General features: G+C 49.8%; 1 protein-coding gene across 5 annotated transcripts in view; it reads right to left on the bottom strand.

Annotated features, from left to right (window-relative positions):
- Ptpre (protein tyrosine phosphatase receptor type E) overlaps positions 1–20,602 on the bottom strand; it is a 149,891-nt gene that overhangs the window by 32,969 nt on the left and 96,320 nt on the right. For 4 of the 5 annotated variants that reach the window (XM_006987566.4, XM_042285282.2, XM_042285278.2 and 1 more), the window contains 4 exons: positions 10,736–10,854; positions 3,290–3,383; positions 2,979–3,052; positions 957–1,093 (listed from right to left, as the gene is read on the bottom strand). In XM_006987566.4, coding sequence (XP_006987628.1) covers positions 957–1,093; positions 2,979–3,052; positions 3,290–3,383; positions 10,736–10,847 — 417 coding nt within the window. In that variant the 5' untranslated portion in view covers positions 10,848–10,854. Of the gene's footprint in view, positions 1–956; positions 1,094–2,978; positions 3,053–3,123; positions 3,263–3,289; positions 3,384–10,735; positions 10,855–20,602 lie in introns of those variants that run through there. The other variant, XM_006987567.4, reaches the window with a different exon arrangement.

Raw genomic sequence — 20,602 nt, 5'->3', positions numbered from 1 at the left:
TCAGCTCCCAGCCCCGCACACAGGGTGAAGATTTGAACAAAACACTTCAAAACACCAACCATACGGAACCTCGTATCTAAAACAATGCTTCATGCCTACCCCTATGACAGACATTTTAAAAATGAACAACTTGGGGGCTGGAAAGGCAGCTGAGAGGTTAAGAGCACTTTCTGCTCTTGTAGAGGACCTGGGTTCCATTCTCAGGGCCTCCTTGGTGGCTGACGACCACCGGCAACTCCACTTCTAGGGGATCTGATAGCCTCTTCTGGCACTGTATGCGTGTGGTGCATGTATGTATGTGAAGCACTCACACGTACACATAAATTAAATTTAAAAAAAGGAAATGGACAACTCTGGGGGTGGGGTGACTAATCTGCCCTGAGTCTTAAGTTGAGAGTTCTGAAAATGGCTATGGGGACTATCAGGAGGCCGGGGCACGTCTCAGTGAACCACTTCTCCTTGGAGGTTGTGGGAGCGATTCATCACAAACAGCAGAAACGCATACACACTGAACATGAGCTGGTGTTCCCCGCACACAGCCTCCATCATTACTGAACGGTGCCATGACCATGGCTCAGAGGGACATCTGCTGATCTGATTAGAAGCTGGACCTCTTGGGGACCATGACAAGATGCTTGGTGGGGAGGCTGTCTGCAGGGACTCGTGAAACTGCCACCTCCACTAGGCAGCACGTGGTAGAATAGTGTGTCTATCACAACTGGTGTTACACATGGTACCCAGGAACTGAGCTGGCAGCAACCCCCAGGAGCATCAGACTCAACCATCTCACTTCACAAGGAGCAGTGAGCACTAGTGAGCACAGCACTAGGGACCCAGCTCTCCAGACCCTACTTCTGGGCAGCGTCACAATTGGCACAAGGTCCCTGAGTCCCTGGAACTGCTGGCTCTGACTGTCGTGCTGCTCAGTCAAGGTGACTGAGACCCGGCACACTCACATTGAACTCCTCGCGGAAGCGCTTGCAGTCATCTGCTGATCTCACACGGATCTCCTCCTCCAGGTGCTCCACTGGGATGGGGAAGTACTTCTTGGGACCCGACGGTGACCTGCTCAGCAGCATCACTCTCTGCTGCTCTGTAGGGTCAGGAGACACAGAGAAGCCACTTAGTTCCATTGCCCACGGGTGACTCATTTCTTAGATGGTCGGACAGCATTCCTGATGGATCTGTATAGTGGGAGGGGAGCAGTACTCTCAAATTGAGCACCCTGGGGCTAACCCAGCCCTGAGCCACTGAATCAAACATCTGCTTCCCAACACACCCTATTTTCAGCAAGTGATGGCAGCATGCCTGTCCATCACAGACATTGCATTCGTGATCTTGCTCACTAGCTCACCCACCACTCACCCTTCCGTCTAGCCTATGGTCCTACACAAGGGTCACTGCAGCTCCATGCTTCAAGGTCCAGGTTTGGGACCAGAGAAGAGGAATCACAGGGCTCTGGGTCTAAGCTCAGAATGGATGGGAATCTGCCAGGATCTCTGTCTTGCAGCCTTCCCTTCTTGGCAACACACAGGTTTGCCCGCTTCCTCAAACCCCATACCTTGCAATGCAGAGAACTGTCTTTGAGGCAGGAGAGGAGGGCATTGCCAAGCAGAGGGTGGGCTGTGGGGTTGATGGGTTTGGACTAGTCATTCACACAAGCTCAGAATGAGGTGGAAGCAGTGTTAGGAATTGGTGTTTCTCTTCACAGGGAGAGCGCTGACATTGATAAAGTCAGTAGAATAAGCCAGCTGTCACCCTTGCAAAAGGCCCTGTCCCATTTGCAGAGTTCACTGAGTCTATGCCATGGACTTTGCTCCAAGGCAGCCTTTGGCTTCAGCCAGGTGGGCTGGTAGAAGAAGCCTGTGAGCATCTGTGCCCTGCCAGCCACACCCCTCCCTCTGCACTGGCTTCTGGGTTGTGCAGGAAAGGGAGAAGCGCAGGGTGGAGCATGGAGGTGCACTGGGCCATATGATGGTCTGCTCAGGAGTGCAGGTCCCCCAAGGCCTGTAATGCTACAGCTCAGTGGAGTCCTCTGTTGCTCACATTCCCCCCAGCTCTGGGGGTGGCATTAGCCCCTTCACTATCTTGAGTGGGTTCTAAAGTTTCACTTGAGTTCTGATGACATGCATGTTACCTCCAGCCAGGCACAGCTCTGTAGGAAGTTAGGACAAAGCTGAAGCCACTGGTACAAATCAGGGTTTGGGGTTTTTAGTTGTCACACTGGGATTGTACCAGGGACTTTGCACATGCTGGGTAAGTACTGTGCCACTGAGCTACAGCCCCAGATCCCTTGGTCATTTGGAGCAAGATCTTATTCTGTAGCTCAGGCTGGCCTTGAACCTGTGATGCTTCTGCCTCAGCAGGTGCCTCCAAACGCTGAGATTTCAAGCCTGTGCCACCCCCACCCCACTCAGCTAGAACCTGCGTGTCTAAAACCTCCGCTGTGTCTGTCTCCCATTGAAACACAGAAAGAAAAACAAGCTTTTGTAAGCAGCATTTACAAGTCAGGACACAGCTGGAATCTCAGTTAGGCATGTCCCCTAACTGATGCTCCTTCAAAAAAGAGCGAGCAGCTTCGGCAGAGCAGTGGCCCTGCCAGCTCGATCCCGAGGTAGTACGGCGTCAACTGAACACTTCTCTTCACAAGTTAGAGCCTTATCACAGGGTGATTTCAAAGGCCTCAGTGGGAAATGTTAGATAGCAAAGCCCTGCTAAGCTGACAGGATATGAGTGGTCTCTTTAAAAAAAAAGCAACCAAAACCCACAAACTGAAATGTCTCAGACATCCGCTCTCCTTTGCAGGGAAAATGACCTCTGACACCAAGTTCCGAAATATAGAGAAATTCTAAGTGACTAGGAAGCGGCAGCACCAACCCAGGAGGAGCTGGAGAGAGAGGAAAGCTTACGGGACAGCCAGACAGGGCTGTGAACGCCCGTCCTTTTCAGTGTCAGTCCTGAGACCCGGTGTACCATACCTTGCTCTTCTAGGATCCCGTTGGGCATCTTCTTGTCGTTGCTGCTGACCACGGCTTTCCTCTGCTTCCTGAACCTTAGAGGCAAAAGATGTGTTAGGTCTCGGCACAGCAGGAACCCCCAAGCCCTGAGTGCGGTGATACCCACCAGGTAAGCCGGGAAAAACTCTTTCTGTTGCTCATGGCTGAGCCTTGTGCAGCTCAGGCCGGCCGGCTCGTGTCTGAGCTGTTTGGGCCCACACCCCCAGCCTCCAGCACACTCATTTCCTCATAGGAGATGGTTAGGGCACGTCAGCGTCTGGGGACACTCCTACCTGAAGAAGTAGGCTGTGAGGAGGAGCAGGAGGAGGAGCAGAGGCAGCAACAGCCAGGTGAGCAGCGGCTGGGAGGTACCAGGGTCCGGAGGGCCTGTGGGTGGGTGGATGGTAGAAGATAGAGGGCCCCCATCAGGATCCTGGGCAGGGGGAAGAAGGATTCCCACAGCACATCACGTGGTACAGTTTGCAAGTGATCTCCCATCAGTTTTTGGGACAGAGGGGTGTGATGGTGTGACTTGTCCGAGGTCCCCGATAAAGGGTAAACTTCCTGTACCCCAAATGCAAGCTGCTAGTCAGCTATTTCTCTGAGCACCTCTGACCCAGCTCCTCTCCACAATGAGGAGGTGGAGGAAGGTGGATCCCCCTCGGGGAACAGCTGTTGTGTCCCAGCCCAGTTGGGGCAAGAACACTAGGTATAAAAAGGGACAGGCTGGCCCCAAGGGTGGGTACAGTTCTTGAGGAACAGATACACCGTGGGCTGGCTTTTCAGGGTTGTGAACTCCCTGTCACAATGAGAGGAGTGCAGAGATCACTGGCCTTCAGGAATCCCCCTGCTAGTCCATCCTGTGCACCTACCAGGTCCATCTTCCTCAGAGAGACATGTATCCCTGCCTTTGCCCCTTGGCTCTGGTCACCTTGTGATCATCAACTCACCTACCCTCTCAGCCTGTTAGGGTGCTCTCTTATCTCTACAAAGTTCCCACCCGAAGGACTCCATCAGAAGCCCGCTCCTCCAGTTAACCAGCTTGGCTCCTCTCTTGAACTGGTCCAGAGGGCTCTGTTCTGGAGCTGAGGATCACATGCTGCCAGGACCAAGCATGTCCCCTGTAGAAAGGCCCTGGAGGTCAATAGCTACATTTCCATCCTCTTGAGTTCCAGAAGTGCCAAATATTGTTCCCAAGTTGAGTGTGTGCTGGGGGGTTCACATCCTTCCTCTGATGAGCCAGCCTAGTCTCTTGAAGCTCGGGGATCCAGGGAGGAGTTTGAAATCTGGTCATTGTCTCCCCACCCCTGTGCATGTAATCTAGAGGTTGTGACCCACAGCCAGCCACCTGTGGCCCTGCATGTCCCAGAGGAACAAGGCCAGGTTTGTATTAGGCTTAATGGCTAAGACTATCTGTTCCTCCCTCCAGTCCACACCTGCCCATTGCCCAGCTGGGTCCCTTCAGGAACAGCCTGACCCACGGCTTTCTGTCTGTGACTCCAGAGAGTGCCATACCTGGGCTAGGGCCTGAAGCAAGTTCTAGCCTGGGCAGCTGAGAGCTGCCTGGAACAGAGGGGCCGAGCTGAGCCAGTGACAGGGAGTCCCACTGCTCAGGACACCCTGATTCAACTCCGTGCACTGTGGGTCAAAGGCCGTTAGAAAGCGTGGGCTGCCTCCTTCTTTTCCAAGAATGCTCACTATCTTCTCTCGGTGTGTCACCATGGTGAAACTACCCACTTCTGCATTGCCCAGAGGTCAGCCTCTGGCTCAGCCTCTGCTCTGCATGAGCTGCTACAAAACTGGCTGGCCACAAGGTCCACTCTGTCACAGACACGAGGTCCACAGACAGAGTGGGCCTGTGGGCCCTGCCAATCCTCCCCCAGGCCTTGTCAAAGACTTGGGGGACCAGCCTCCATGTCCGTGTTCTTGGAGTACAGGCTGTGATAACAGACACAGGAATCCCACAAGGCATGGGTTGGATGACCCAAGGCATAGATAGGTTGTCACACCAGGCAGAACAGGTGACTCAAACTGGTTTCTGTGACTTCTAATGACATTTGTCCAGGAAGGCAGGAGGTTGGGACCAGAAGTCCACAGGCTTTCCAAGGGCAGCAGGAAGATCCAAAGCCAGGACAGTTGCTATGGAACACAGGGAGGCATGTGGGGCTTGTTCTGGCTACAGGGTGTCGAGAGTCCATGGGAAGATGAGTCCAGACTAACTCTTGCCTCAGACATTGCAAAGGAAGAAACCCATACTTCATGTAAAAATTTTTGAAGTTGTTGGTCAGTATGAAGTTGTTGGTTAGATTTCAATTTAACTTTGATAAACAACATGGGTCAGAAAATGAACCCTTGTGCATTCTAGGGCAGTGTCCGCTCCGCCCCCATGGTGTTCCATCCAGGGAGGCATGAGGTCCTCCCGGAGGATATCCCATAGTCACATTCTGCTTTCTGTTCACACTGACTCTGGGTCTCTCTAGATGGTTCAGCCTTTCCCCTAAAGTGCTGTCGGGTTTCCCAACAGTATGTGAGTGAGTACATGTGTGCTCACGTAGATTTTAGACATAGGCACACCTGGAAGTGTATATCATCTGGTCCTGACCCTGGAAAGACAATGGTTTGTGTCTAAGGTGGGGCCTGGAACTTTTCCCTCTGGACGCAGGTTCCCCCCGTGACTCATCTGCTGTTGAGAGGGACCCATGCAGGGGGGCATGGGCCAGCTGTGGGGAGCTCTTCCCAGACCCTGTGGAGTTCTGTACCAATCTGCCACAGATAGTACTCCTCCACTGAGGGGTGTTCCACACCTCTAAGGGGTCCCCAGTGGGGAGGCAGAGTTGAAGTAAAGGAGGAAGAGGAGGGAAGGAAGGACAGGGAGCGTAGTGAGCAGCCGTGCTCTGGGAAGAGACAACACAGCCCCTGGAGGACTTTCTTGGTTCGAATCCACAAAGCTTCATGGGCCAGAGGACTGTGATAAATATTCCAAGTAGTGCAGACAGAGTGAGCATGCCAACTGCTTTGTTCCCCTGACGTGAAGTTGTGAATGCATCTTCCTCTACATTTTCTCCCAAGAAGCTCCACTCATAAACATGCAGGTTTGGTCAATAAATAGACTCACTACTCCCTCCTGTGATCCAAGATCACATGGGTTGCAGGAAGTACTGTTATTTTATGAATTGTTCAGGAAGGAAAAACCCCAAACTACCGATTATGCAGAATCACCCTCTTGGTGACACATCCTAACACTAATGCTGTATGTATGAAGGGACCAGATGAAACATGCTCTGAACAGGTCCCCAGCTCACCTCTCTCATTGACCCTGGAGAGCTGCCACACTGGGCGAGCCTCTTCATTCTGTGTCCTAGCTGCTTGCAGTCCTACACTTTGGATGGGCCCAGATTGCATGGGGGATTTGAGGCTATTCCCCATGTGCATGCACGTGTGTCTGTCTTTGTGTGTTTGTACCACATGTGTGCAAGTGCTTGTGTAGGCCAGAATAGGGTGTCTGATCTCTTGGAGCTGAAGTTTCAGTGAGTTGTAAAGGGCCATGTGGGTGCTGGGAACTGAACTTGGGTCCTCTGGAAGAGCAACAAGTACTCTTAATCACTGAGCTCTCTCTCCCTGGCACCTACCTTGTACACTTTATCTCACCAGGGTTCCTGTATGGCATCTCCTAAAAGGGGACCTTGTTTCCACTACACACCTTATCAAACAACAATGGAAAATTTCAGATGGTCTCCCAAAGCATCTGACATCCATGCTCACCGGGGGTTTATGAGGGAAGCCACTTTCTCCTGGACACTAATGATCCTTCCGCTAGTCAGGCAAAAAGACAATAACATTTTAGCTTAGCTTTCTCTACTTTCCAGAGAGTTTGGCTCCTTTGCATGATGATTAAAATGGAATTAATTAGATACTTTGATTTTTCCCTGGCTGTGTTTGATATCTCCTTAATATCTTCAGCTGTCAAGGTGACACAGCCCAGAATCATCTGGAGGATTGCCAGATTCACTGGGCCCATGGTCATGTCAGTGGGGCATTGTATTGATTATCAGTTGACATAGGAGACCTCAGACCACTGTAGGTGGCACCATCCCCTAAGTCGGGGGTCTTGAGCACGGGCCAGCGAGTGAGCCTGTAAGCAGTGCTCCTTCTTGGTTTCTGCTTTAGTCCCTGTTTGAGCTCCTGCCTTGACTTCCCTTTATGACAGACCACGATCAGGATGTGCCTCCATGGGGTGCTTTTGGTCATGGTGTTTATCACAGCAGTAGCAAAGCAAACCAGAACACCATCTATTTTCCTACTCTGCTCTTTTACATGTTAATTTTCAGGACTCTTCCTGTATGTATTATGGATGATAACATTTCCTTACAATTTTAACATATTTATAATGAATTCTTTGTCTAAGAAAATGCGTCACGATGAATATTGAATTCATTTTGGCCACTGATGAAAAGAAGCCATTTCCTGTTGTTTCTGGCACATTTTGGCAACGTGCTAACCCTCAAGAGATACTTCGTACCTTTTCAGGGGCCAGATCTTTTAAAGAGCACTTGGGATACCCTCCCAAGTTTCAGGACAAAGGAGCTGTCGTGTAACTTGAGGCCTGCGTAGCTCCTGATAGTGGGACCACAGATGTTGTTAAGTGTGCCGAGGCCCGGAAGAGACCTAACCAGAATTTGTTTCTGTTCTGGGTGCTGAGGTCATGTGACAGCCCTCGCTTCCTGAAAGTAACACTTCCTGCCCACGACAATGTTATGAACCAATAAATCTTGCTTTCAAACGAACTGGAAAGCCCTAGATATGGGCTGTGATGCCACCCTGAGGGAGACTCAGGTACCACCTATAGGGCTGTCATGGGACTCTGGCAATTCCTACCGCTACTGTGGGGAGATGGATGCTCTGTCCTCGGGGCTTCAAGATGTTCACAGGGACATGCTGAGAATTTTCCAGGTGTCCCTAAATAGTCAGCTAATTAGTGCTGGTAAAGCAAGTTAGGGAAGTGGGTTGGAAGAATTCAGTGAATGTTTGTGAAGATCACAGTCCTTGGGGCAGGTCTGGGATGTCCTAGGCTGCAGGACACTGTTGAGGACCTGCCTGTGGAAAGCCACCTGCAGAGAGGCATGCCCTGCAGTTTCTGGGTTGCTTTTTCTGTGGCCGAGGGTTTCCCCTGGGGTGTCAGGGCAAGGAGGAAGACAGTTTAGCCAGAGTGCTCTCAGTCAGGTGTTTGCTTCCATTGGAGAGAGGCACTTTCCTCCCCCGAGGGCAGTCACTGTCTCTGGAGGGTATTATCTAGGGTCAGGAAACCCTGCAAAGCCCTTGAGTGGGGTGAAAGATGACCCATGGGGACGGCACCAACTTCCACTGACTTTTTCTAAAAAGTGTTTCTGTAAGGATATTGACAATCTGGGTTTTCCTTAAGCCTTGCAAGGACCAAGCACGATGCTGAATTCCATGTGTAAACTTGATCGGGGCATGGTTGCCAAGACATTTAGAGACAACCATCATAGGGGAGTTTTGGATGAGATTAACACTGGAATCCATAGACTGAGTAAAGCTGAAGGTCTGTGGATAGGCCTCACCCTACCAGGAATGGAGAAAGTATGTAGTGAGGGATGGGCATGAGGCAGGTGCAGAGACAGGGGCTAGCCTTTGCTACTGCAGGTTCATTTTGACTTTACCACCAAGGCACACTGCTGGGAATCCCTGTCAACTAACTCTTCATCCTGACCTCACCCATTTGGCCTGAGCCTAGCTCTCCCTGTGTGCAGCACAAGCCATTACACACACACACACACACACACACACACACACACACACACACACACACACACTGAGGGAGTTGGGGATTGAAACAACAGCATTCCTGACTTTCAGAGACTGGCCAGATGGCTGAGTCTAGAGCTTGCTCCCTGTTGACCACAGCCAAAGCCAGTGCCGGAGAGTGCTGCTGTGTTCTGAAGACAGTCCAGCTTGCTTGTCTCTGGAATACTCATTGCACTGTCAACCAAGAGCCGGGGCTGCCACTACCTGGACCTCATGAGTCAGGGCAGGGAGGCACAGACGGGTTCAGTAAGTCCCTCCAGGCTACTCAGCTTACAAGTAGCTGAGATGGGATTGGAACCCAGGCAATGAGAGTTAAGAAGACCCACTCTTGTTTTTTTCTCTCCCTTTCCTCGTCCTCTTTCTCACTTTAGCTTTACACAACATTTACTCATTTAATTGAGATGAATTTACATATTGGAAAACACACCTGTTTTTAATGTATGGTGAATAAGCTCTGGCTGTGAAAACACTTTTATTAGAGTATTTGTTTGTTGTCTCCAGTAAGACCCCTCCTGTCTTCATCTCGGTTCAGGCAACTGCTCACTACTCTCCCTGCCCATGTTTTTCAGGTCCTGGATATTTCCTCTCAATGGAGTCCTACCTTAGCCTACCTCATCTGGTCTCCGTGTCTACCTTGTGTCACTGGGAATGTCCCCGAGCTTTCTCCTCGATGTCACACGGACACCAGTGTGCTCTTTCCTCTTCTTTGTCTTTTAAACTACAAAGTGAGGGGATAGACTAACAAAACCCCCCATCCCTGCCCTGGAATGTATCTGTCCTAACTTTCTCATGAGGACAAGGCAGCCCTGTCTATCCCAACTCCATCTCCGAGAAGTCACGACACACCCACAAATGCTCCTCATTCACCTCTAAAAATAACGACTCTTTTTTTTTTTTTTTTAAAGAGAAACCTCACCACATACCAATACTACAGCATATTAGAACGGCAATTTCTTAGTCACCATTATTAGGCTTGTTGTACCGCTATTTCCTCAAGATTAAAACATATTCTCATGAGAGGGAGTCAGAAGCTCACAAAATGTTAAGAAAGCTGTAAGACCCCTGAGGCCCTTTCCTGAGGTTTTACAAGTCATAGACCAATTTCCAGGGGTGGTGCAGAGACTCTTCAGTGGAGCTGCCTACAAACTGCACAGGAAGCTGTAATGATGCAGCTTTTCGTGAGCTGTTACCTAGGCTGGAGTGGGCTTTCCAGTGAAGCAGCTGCCTCTGAGTCACACATGCTTCTGTATGGAACCCCAAGAAATTTACTGGTAAATTACCCCAAGAAACTACCATGTCAGGGTAGACATGGGTGCAGTCATTTCGTGGGTGGGTCTATGATGGGTGTCCTCTCTTGGGTAAATAGATGTTTGCTCATGTGTCTTCAGGAAAAGTTACACAACAAACCATCAACCCAATATTCACATTTGCCCAACCCACTGGTCAGTGTTTGGTAACAGTTGGTCCTCACAGGGCTCTACACAGGTCACACTTTTCAGAATTTATTGTTAAACTAATTAATTGTGCGTGGCTGTGTGTGGGCACATATACGGCACAGCGCATGTGTAGAGGTCAGAGGGCAACCTGCAGGAGTCAGTTTTCTCCTTTCCACTGTGTGGGTCCCGGGGATGGAACTCAGGGTGCCAGGCCTGATAGCAGGTGCTTTGTCCCTGGGTCATCTTGATGGCCCCTTTTGGGTGTTCCCATTCTCTCCTCCTTCCACCAAGGCTGAGGGCCCCCTCAGCAGGTGGGACAGCCTCCTGGAACACACTTAGATGGCTCTGGTCATAGGTACACACCCAGCTTCCTAGTTGGCAACACTGGGAGACTCACTGGACCCTCTTCCCCAGCAGTCCTGGGTACTCGGGCAGTGTGTGAGGCAGCTGGGGCAGCTGGCGTCAGGGTAGGGTCCTTACCTGCGGTTGTGCTGGTCCAATTGCTCTCTGCTGGGGTGGTGTCGTTGCCTTTACCAGCTCTGGCGAGTGACAAGCTAAAACTTGCCAGCAGGAGTGGACAGAAGGGCTCCATGGCTCACCTACAAAGAGATGAGGACTTGAATAGAATGTTTCTGGGTAACAGGCCCTGGACACGGCTGTCACTCAGTACGGAGGAAGAAGAAATAAGAGAGAAACTTGTGATAGGTTTCAAGGAAACCAAGGGCTCTGCCTACTGACTTCACAGTCTCTTGTCTTCCCCCCACTGTGGTGGTACAGTCACTGTCGTCTGCAGGGTCAGCCAGAGGATACATGGCTCACAACTCCCACACAGCTGAGGGTGAACCGGTGTGGCGTGAGACCAGACCCCAGTTCTGTCCATACTGCTAGCCAAGAGGCCTCTTCATGAGTCACCTGGCACCCCAGAGAGCACGTCCCCCAGTACCGACTGCTCGCCCACTTCCCTTCCACAGCCATTCTCTGGCCAAGTGGTGTCCATGCTGGGTGTCCTATCTTGGGTAAATAGATGCCAGTGCCTTTCTGTGTGCTTCTTGGGCCCCTCTCACTAGGCTGGCCAAATCCATTCCCTCCAGATGTGGCTCAGGAGATACTGGCCAAGCAGCTTGAGGCCAGCTTCAGGGTCCTTCTCTACCCTCTTCCATCCAGTGGCTATATGCTCTCCCAGCCCGTTTCCACAGCCCCCTCCTGGCCTTGCCTCTGACTGTACTGATTTCCGACTCCACAGGGCCACTTACAGCCTCAGGAAGGGAGCCACATGTTTACCAAGTTGAATGGATGCAGAGGACAGTCCAATTGGCAAGGGGTTCAACACAGAGAAATCTCTTTCATGCTAGGACCACCCCACAGGCAGTGACCTCAGATTCACACTTGGTTCCCCGTTTTGCCCAGTCACCTTCAACCATCATTAGAGGTCACAGTGATGGTGCCTACCCTGGAGTGTAGAAAACCTTGCTTGAGGACTCCTGACCAACGGAGGCAGGCAACGGCACATGCCCAGTGCAGATATGTAGTCCCTGTCCATGGAATCTCATCTATAGCTAGTTCAGAGGCTCTGTCCAATCCTTGTAGAGAGGAACTTTGCTACTCAATGCCTCTGTGTGGGGTGTGAAAGGATCAGACCTCAGAACTGAGGCCAGTAGACACCTAGCCCTCGGGCTGTTCCAGTGGGGGCACCAATGTTTACAATCACTGAAGACATGGAAGGAGCATGGTAACTGGCAGCATCCAGTGCTTCTCAGTAGGCAGCACCGTCAAGATGAAACAAGCCCCGGTACCTTGTAATAACCATCCCAGAACAAAGTCAGTGGCCACCACCACACGGGGCCTCTCCTCTTCCTGGTTCCCAAATGCACATGGCAGACTTACAAAGTGAGCCTCAGACACCAACAGCTCTGTGCTCGAGTGCACACCTGCCCTAGGCTGCTGTTTGCATGTGTGTCCTGTACACAGTGACCCCTCAAGGCTTGTGAACCAGTGGCTCCTGGATGGTGAGAGACTGGGCAAAGTTAGCTGCAAGGTTATAAAGCCCGTGTCGGAGGTGAGGACGGCTGGGGACACACGCCCTCAACTGGGTCCACGCTGCCCAGGCTCTCCTTTCACAGGCAGCTCCACACACATTGCCACACACTGCCTTCTCTCTGTCCGATCTGTTACTGAACACTGCCATGGTGCTTTACATACGCTGGAGGAAACTGCAGAGTAATTGATTGGGAATTATTAATTGCCTTAATCCAACTCCAGAGACATAGAATTCCTGGGTGAAACATTGTGCTTCATCCCAAGCATTAATAACCTTCCTCATCAAGCACTCAATGATCTAAGAGGAGGCTAGGCCAGCACCCTGGAGGAGGATGAAGCTCAATTCCTTTCCTCGATAATGGCTGAGTTCCTGGAGCTGCAATTCCTGATGGGACCAGTAGAGGGAGATAAACTGTGCAGACATCAAAACCTGTCCAGCCATCTGGTGTCTCTTTATAGTCCCACTTGTATTCTAAGGCGAGTGACAACCTGTCGGAGGATCCCTGGCCATCCACTCTCAAAAACTTGTGCAGGCTACTTAGTAAGCACAGACACGAATCTGTGCAGAGATAATGTGTGAAGAGGAATTAAATCCATGCCGAACTCCAAGGATTTGTAGCTGACTAGTATTTGCTGCGTGCCTGCCAAGTGCTAAGCACAGGAGGCACGGAGCTTGTGCAGTCTGCAGAGCTGGAATGAACAAAGCAGTCTATTCCCAGAAAAGCAGACTTTATTTTTACTCTACTCAAAAATCCACCCATCATCTATCAATTGGATTATAAAGCCATCTTTCTTATTCCATTGAATTCTTTTCCAGTACTTCCCACGGCAGAGTTCGAGTAACCTGCGAGGATCTGGACAGGCAAAGCTGAGCCAAGTCCTGCCTGTGACCAGGGAAGCTCCCGGAAGCTGGAAGGGGAGTGCAAGGGCAGCCCCAGCTGCCCTTTAGAAGCTGCAGAGGTGGGGCCATGCAACCAGGGCATCAGTGGCAGTTCCCCAGAAATGAAGCACACAAGTAGAACCTTCAGCAAATGGGATGACGCAGAGGCTTGGAGGAAGCTGTGCAGACCCACTGTTACGCAATCTCTGTTTTAGCCCACAGAAGCTGCTTCCTAGGGAGAAGTGAAGAGCAAGGGTGGGAAGTTTGGGGCTAAAGAATTGAGAAGGCCGTGGAACAATGGGTTAGCCAGTGACTTGTACCCTCAGGCTCACTTTCTAGTAACAACCCACGTTACTAGACTCACATGAGGGTCCAGTACTGGACACTGGAACGCTACATACCTGGAGAGTGATAGGTTTATATGCAACCAAATGTGAAGACCACCATCTCCCTCTCATCTTCCTGGGGGACCATCTCCACACCAAGGGAACATGAATGAAGGCATGGGAGGTGCCATAATATCTTTCTCAGAACCACTGTCCCATTCCCAGTGCCCTTCACTTTGGCACACACATTACCCAGGGGTCTTAGTTAGGCAGGACAGTGAAGGTTCTGGGCGAAGGCTAAATTTGATCTGTGAAAAATCCCCACAGCAGGAAGTCCTTATCTTCAAATAGGAGGACTTCGAGCCGGGCGGTGGTGGCGCATGCCTTTAATCCCAGCACTCGGGAGGCAGAGCCAGGTGGATCTCTGTGAGTTCGAGGCCAGCCTGGTCTCCAAAGCAAGTTCCAGGAAAGGCACAAAGCTACACTGAGAAACCCTGTTTCGAAAAACCAAAAAAAAAAACCAAACAAACAAACAAACAAAAAAACAAATAGGAGGACTTCAAACACTTGAGTGACAATGGACAGGTGTTTCACTCTCATCTGTACAGATGATGTACGCCCATGGGTGCCAGTCAGCTAAGGCTGGGCACCTTGCCCTCGTGGGCTGCAGTTTGACGTAGGAAGCCCAGATCTGGGAAGGAAGGCACGAGCATTGTAAAATGATGGCTAGTGACATAAGCCACTCTTTTTGGAACACAGCAGAGTTGCCAGGCTTGACTCTTTCTGCCTTTACCACACCTTATACAGACACTAAACCGAAGTACTGAGGGCTTGGTTGTCTGTGTGTGTGATGCATGTGAGCATGGTGACTTGGGAAGCCATCATCTGAGGGCGTCAGATCCCCTGGAACTGGGGTTACGATCTCCTGTGATCCCTTTCTCTCAACTCCACATGAGTTCTGGGAAACAAAATTGGGTCCTCTGCAAAAGGAGTGTGTGCTCTTAACATGGAGACATCTCTCCAGTCCCAAGTATCTGTTTCATATACCCGTCTTCCATAAAATCAGGACAAGGTGACTCACTCAGCCAGATAATTGTTTTTTAATGATCCAGGAAAAGACAAAAATTCAAGTAAAATAATATCTTTCAATGGCAAAAGAAACAAAACCCAGACCTTTCCTAACTTTTAGGTGTGAATATACTTACAGGGATGAAAGATTTAAACAATTAATTTTTTTAAAGCCATTCATTAAAATCTGCAGACACAGCATGTTTCAGGTGTATCCACGTGACCCAGCCTCTTTGAAGATGGCTTTGCTTATTAAAACAGAAAAGATGTTCACAGGGAGTCCTCAGCTCAGTGGGTGAAGGGTGGAACTTAATTGCTTTTGAGCAAAGGTAATTGAATGTCTAAATGCAAACATGGAAACATCTTTAAAAATAGGTTGCCAAGGGGCCCTCAGGTAGAGAAAAGAAAAGCAAAAGCAGAAAAAAAATCAGGCAGGGAAGAAGGAGAGAGTCTTGGTAGGTGGTGGTGGGTGTCCCTGCCCCGGCTGTAGGTCACCTGGCTGTCTGAATAGGTAAGAGCTGACCTGCTGGAGGCAGGTGTCATCCTGGGCATGTAAAGATGCACAGCGTGTTGACAATCAGGTACTGATCACTAGGAAAGAGGGGAGAAGAGAGGGGGGAAAATGGAGAGAGGGAGGGGAGGGGGCAAATTGGGGAGAGATAGACAGATAGAGATAGAGAGAAAAAGGAGGGCAGGAAAGGAGGGAGGAAGAGAAATGGATGCAGATGAGTACCACCCGACTTAGCTTATCGGGAAGGACCTGTGAGCCCATGAGCCTGTCAGCAGGTCTGTTAGGGACCAATTTCAACTCCCTATGTGGTGCATGCTAATTTGCATAATTCCAATTATTCCCTGAGCCCTCTTGAAGATGGGGTAAGAAGTAAAGAGTCTCTTCTGTCAGAATTCAGTCTCTTTCATCAAGACAACAAGACCAGGTTGTGGAAACCACAGGATCCCACTCAGTAGCACATTTTCACAGACAGTAAAACCATGTTTGGATTCATTGAATCAGCAAGCAGCAAGTGTCTGGTCAAGTCCATTTAGGCACTGGTTGAGAGAACAGGGAGCGAACAGCATTTTCTCCTGGGGCCAAACGGGGCACATGTAACCAGACTCTCAGGGATACGTTTTGGGTTTTCCCATAGGGAATCAAAACAAAAAATAAAACCAAACTTCCCATCCTGAGAAGACAGGAAGACCCTGAAAATCTGCAAGTGGTGATTGTATAAAGAGTGCATAAAACTCATGGAAGCCACACAGAACAGTGAGTGAGGGGTCACCTAAGATCAGTAAATGAGGGTCACAAAAAATTTATAACAAATAGGGGCTGCATAGGACCAGTGACTGGAAGTCACAGTCAACTCCACTTTCATGAAAAGTTACATGGAAACAGAGGCAGATAATTTGTTTGAATAACTTTTTGATCTTACTTAACCCAAATTTTCACTAGTGAATGGATATTAGTGATGGGGGAATGTCTTTCTGTGCTGAGACTATGTGTTGCTCTGATTGGTTGATAAATAAAGCCTTTTGGCCTATGGCAAGGCAGTTTAGAGGCAGGTTGGAAATTCAAAGAGAGAGACAGGAAGAAGGCCCAGAGAGACACCAGCGAGCCGCCCAAGGAGCAACATGTAATGAATGGGACACAGGTAGCCACAGAACATGTGGCGATATACATAGATGAATAGTTATGGGCTAATTTAAGATATAAGAACTAGCTAACCAAAAGCTTGAGCCATGGCCATGCAGTTATAATTAATATAAGCCTCTGTGTGTTTACTTAGGGGATGCGAATAGGAGAGATTTGTCCTGACCACCAGTAGGCTGGGACACAGGAAATCTTCCAATTACGTATTAGTGATTAAGTGTAAAAAAAAAATTAAAAAATTAAAAAAAAAAAACCTGAAGAAAATAAGTTGCATACCCACAGATTTAGAAATGAGTGATAAATCACAGGCTTGGCACGGACTCTGCCCTCAGCGCCCTCTGTCTTTGTCCCTTTCTCAGTCAGAAAAGTTCATGGCTCTAATGGAAGGCATTGTCAATTCCTGTAAAGGAAATTCGAACTGTGATGTCCACCCACTGGGGAGGTAAGGCTGATTACTCTCTGTGCTAGCCAGCCTTTCATGACTGTGACAAAACGCCTGAGGAAACACTTAGGGAGAGCTGCACCCCAAACACCCTCAGATTTTGAGCCCATCAGTGGATTAATCAGAGCTCTTATGACCCAATCACTGCCCATAGCCCGTGGGCTAGACACTGACTTTGATGAGTGTTTGGGAGTGTTTCATGCCGTAACTGTTTTCGTGCTCACCACTACAGCATCTTCACATTACTAAGCGTGTCCAGATGTTACCGCTTGTGAAGTTACCACCACACGAGGCATGGCTTTGCAGGGATGGTGGTCTTGCTCCCATCCACTTCTGTTTCCCCAGCCCCTCGTTCACTCAGCTATCCTGAGCAGCTACCTCACTCTTAGTCTGCTCCAGCATTTCCCTTGCCTCCTGGGCCCCTTGTCAGCCACCATGGATGCCCTGCTCCCCTCCATACTGTGCAGATCACCCTGACTAGATCATTGATGACAGCTGTCCGTCTGTCTCCTGCTGCCTGGGCTCTCTTGTCAACTCTTCTCTGCACTTGGATGTGTACTTCTGTGAGACCACCTCATGGTCTTGGATTACCTACAGGGGTGGGCTGGAGGGGCAAGAAAGGCTGAGTCCCAGCATCACCCAGTAAAGTTGTAGGAGTGTTTTCAGGAGACGACGGCGACGAAGCAGGTATCTGGATCTGGGGACCCAGTGTGTTCAGAGGGACAAGACGAATACATGCTGGTTCTTCAGGACCCTCACACTGCTGACCACTTCGTCTCTGAACCCGCATCATGTCAGAGCCCCAAGAACACTCAGTGGGGTTATGGGGTTCTACTTTCAGGGACAGGAAGCCAGGGGAGGCAGTTTCCTCACTTTCACTAAGCCCGCCAACCCCAGCTCTGTTCCATTTCCCCTCTGGACACACCTTGCATCCTGTTCACGAAGCACCCCTCATAGAGCTGCTGAACCTGGGGTCTTGGGAAGAGACAACTGTGGGCCGTGTTTTGGAGCCCTCCGGGGATGGGGACAGACACATTCAATGGCAGAGTCAGGGAAGGATCACTTCCTCCCTTCATGACTTTTATTTGACTTTATCTGGGCTATAAATCAGCTGGTGATGCCCTTCGATCAAGACCCATAAATAAACCAACACTTCCATTACTGCTTCCAGGGGAGACTCGAAAGCATTTTGATAGACTAATGTTCTCTGTGCTGAAATCAGCTTCTACAATTTCAGGATAATTGCCTCAGCAAATGTGCCAATCACCTGGGCACCGGGCTATACAGTGCCCAGTCTTACTAAATGTGTGTGTGGAGGCCAGAGAGGGTATCTGATCCGCTGGAGCTGGAATTATAGGAGGCTGTGAGCCACCACCAACCAGGGTGCTGGGGACCAAACTGGGTCCTCTGCAATCACAAGAGTAAGATCTCCTAACCACCGAACATCTCTCCCACCCCTTCCTTTCTTTCCTTTGCCTTCCTTCATTCCTTTTTCCTCCCACCCCCACCCCCATCACCATGGGGCAGCGTTAGGCCTTCCTGGGGACAGCAAGGGCCTCTAATTACAGCTATGATGGCATATCTCACCACCCCCTACCTCCTGCCCAGTTAGTTGTCTGTCAGACCCACTGCCCTGGGGCGTGGGAGTCAACAGAGGTCTCAGACAACCCTTCTCAACTTCCAGAAGAAGCAAGAACCATCTGCAGATCCACAGAATATGGATGCTGGTTGGGTCAGTGAGATCTGTTTTAACTGGACCACAAAGACAGGAGATTTAAGAGGCGGACGACACAGATCTATAAGATGACAGGGATGTGGCTTACAGCTAGGCACCAGGCACCATCCATCTACCTGCCTGCTGCAAGGCTCTGTGGGAAGAAAGTACACATGAGTAACCCAGCACCACGAGGAAGCAGCATGGGGATTCCCTCCCAATTGAGCCCAAGAGGAAACAGGCTGGAGAATTTAGGTCTGTGACCACACATAGGACTCAATGGGCTAGCTTATGCCCCCCCATGGCCACTGGAAGTAGAAAGTGCTAGAAAACATATGAAGGGACTCTATTCCAGAGAAGAGATGAGCATTATCCCCCTGTGACAGTGACATTAGCATCCCATCAAAGTTCCCAGGGAAACAGTCAGTGTCTCCTCTTGATGGGGGTTTGAATGATAAGAGACACATGCTTTTGTCAAAATCCTTCACACCGTAGGCTTGAGGTCTGGGCATTTTTACCCTTACTGTGTAATTCCGTCTTTAAAAGGCAGACGCTTTCAGAACATAGTGAAAAACTGGCCATGTAGCTCAGTTGGTAGAATGCTGGCAGCATTCATGTGACCCTGGGTATAATCTCCAGCATGAGACAAGATGGAGTGAGGCCACGTGGCACACCCGTAACCAAGAGGATCAGAAGTTGAAGGTCATCCTTGGCTACATAGCACATTCAGAGTTCCAAGCTAGTCTGAGTTATAGGAAACTCTGTCTCAAAAACAAAGAAACCAAAGTCAGTGTCCAGGTCCCTTCTAGTCAGCGGACTTGAACTTGTAGTTTCTGTAATATGATGCATTTTCGCTCACAGATTAGCATCCTGGGATCCTAGCTCCCAGCTAGGGAAACACAGCTCTCTGTGTATCTTGAGTGGGCAGAGGGGACAGGTAGAAAGGATGCTATCCTAATGCCACTGGTGTGAATTTATTACTGTGATGCTATCTTGCCTTGATGATGTGCTGCGCCAAACCTTTAGTGGGCTTGCCACATGTTTCCCATGCCTCCTTTCTTTTTCTTTTTCATTTTTTTTTTTTTTTTTTTTTTTTTTGGTTTTTCAAGACAGGGTTTCTCTGTGTAGCTTTGCGCCTTTCCTGGGACTCACTTGGGGTAGCCTAGGCTGGCCTCAAAATCACAGAGATCCGCCTGGCTCTGCCTCCGGAGTGCTGGGATTAAAGGCGTGCGCCACCACCTCCCGGCTCCATGCCTCCTTTCTTAGGAAAGGGTGTAGCATAGGAGTGATGCTCATCCAAGGAAACGCAAGGCAAACTCATGCCTGCAGATGCACTGACCACCAACCATATGCCACTCAGACTGCAGTCATCTCAGCAGCAGAAAAAGGACCTGCTTTCTCCTTCCCAGCTGGCCCAGCATGAAATGGGGGGGTGGGTGGGAGCAAGGGAAATTGCAGCCCCCAATACCATCTATGATGTAGTATATATTCTATACCCTTTCCCAGGAGCACTCAGGTTGACTTGGAAAGAGGCTGCACAGGTGAGCTCCAGGACTTGGGCAGGTTCAGGCCTCACAACGTCTCAGGCACCAAAAAAGCTGTACATGTTCAACGCTCACGCGGCTGGGTGTGCCAGAGAGGATCTAAAATGCTTCTCTGAAGTTATAATGCAGGAAGAGGGCTTTTCTTAGCTGCAATTTGGGACCAGATTTTTCTCACCAAATAACCAGAGGAGCAGTTATAAATAATTCATGGACATTGTTTGGCTCAATTAACATGGCTCACGTGGCAGGGGCAGTTCTTTGAAGTCAGCTCTTTCTTGAGGGACATTGACACACCCCCGTTGGACCAGGCCATGCATCTGCCCTAATTAGATATTTACACAAGAGACCCGAGTGAGGAGGGTGGATTTATTTTTAATAAAAGAAGATTAAAATGCGTGTATCCACAGCAAATTAAGGAAGACCAAACTGAATTAAAATTCTCCCACAACTTGGCATGGTGAGTGCCTGAGAACGAGGTATCTCGCTTGAAATTATGAAATAATGTTGCTTGTAGTCAGGAAATAAAAATCAGGCCTCCCCTCTCCCCAACTCCCTTTCCCAATGGCCTGTGGGAGTTCCAGCGAGGGTTCCAGGGAACATCCTGTACCCTTTGCCTTTGGAGAGCCATTTCAAGCCCGGTCTGCATGTCCACCTGTGGAGCAGCAGCCATAGGCTGTAAGTAAAGAGG

Source organism: Peromyscus maniculatus, chromosome 1, assembly GCF_049852395.1.
Source record: "Peromyscus maniculatus bairdii isolate BWxNUB_F1_BW_parent chromosome 1, HU_Pman_BW_mat_3.1, whole genome shotgun sequence".
Lineage (NCBI taxonomy): Eukaryota > Metazoa > Chordata > Mammalia > Rodentia > Cricetidae > Peromyscus > Peromyscus maniculatus.
This window is presented reverse-complemented; position numbering and strand designations above follow the sequence as displayed.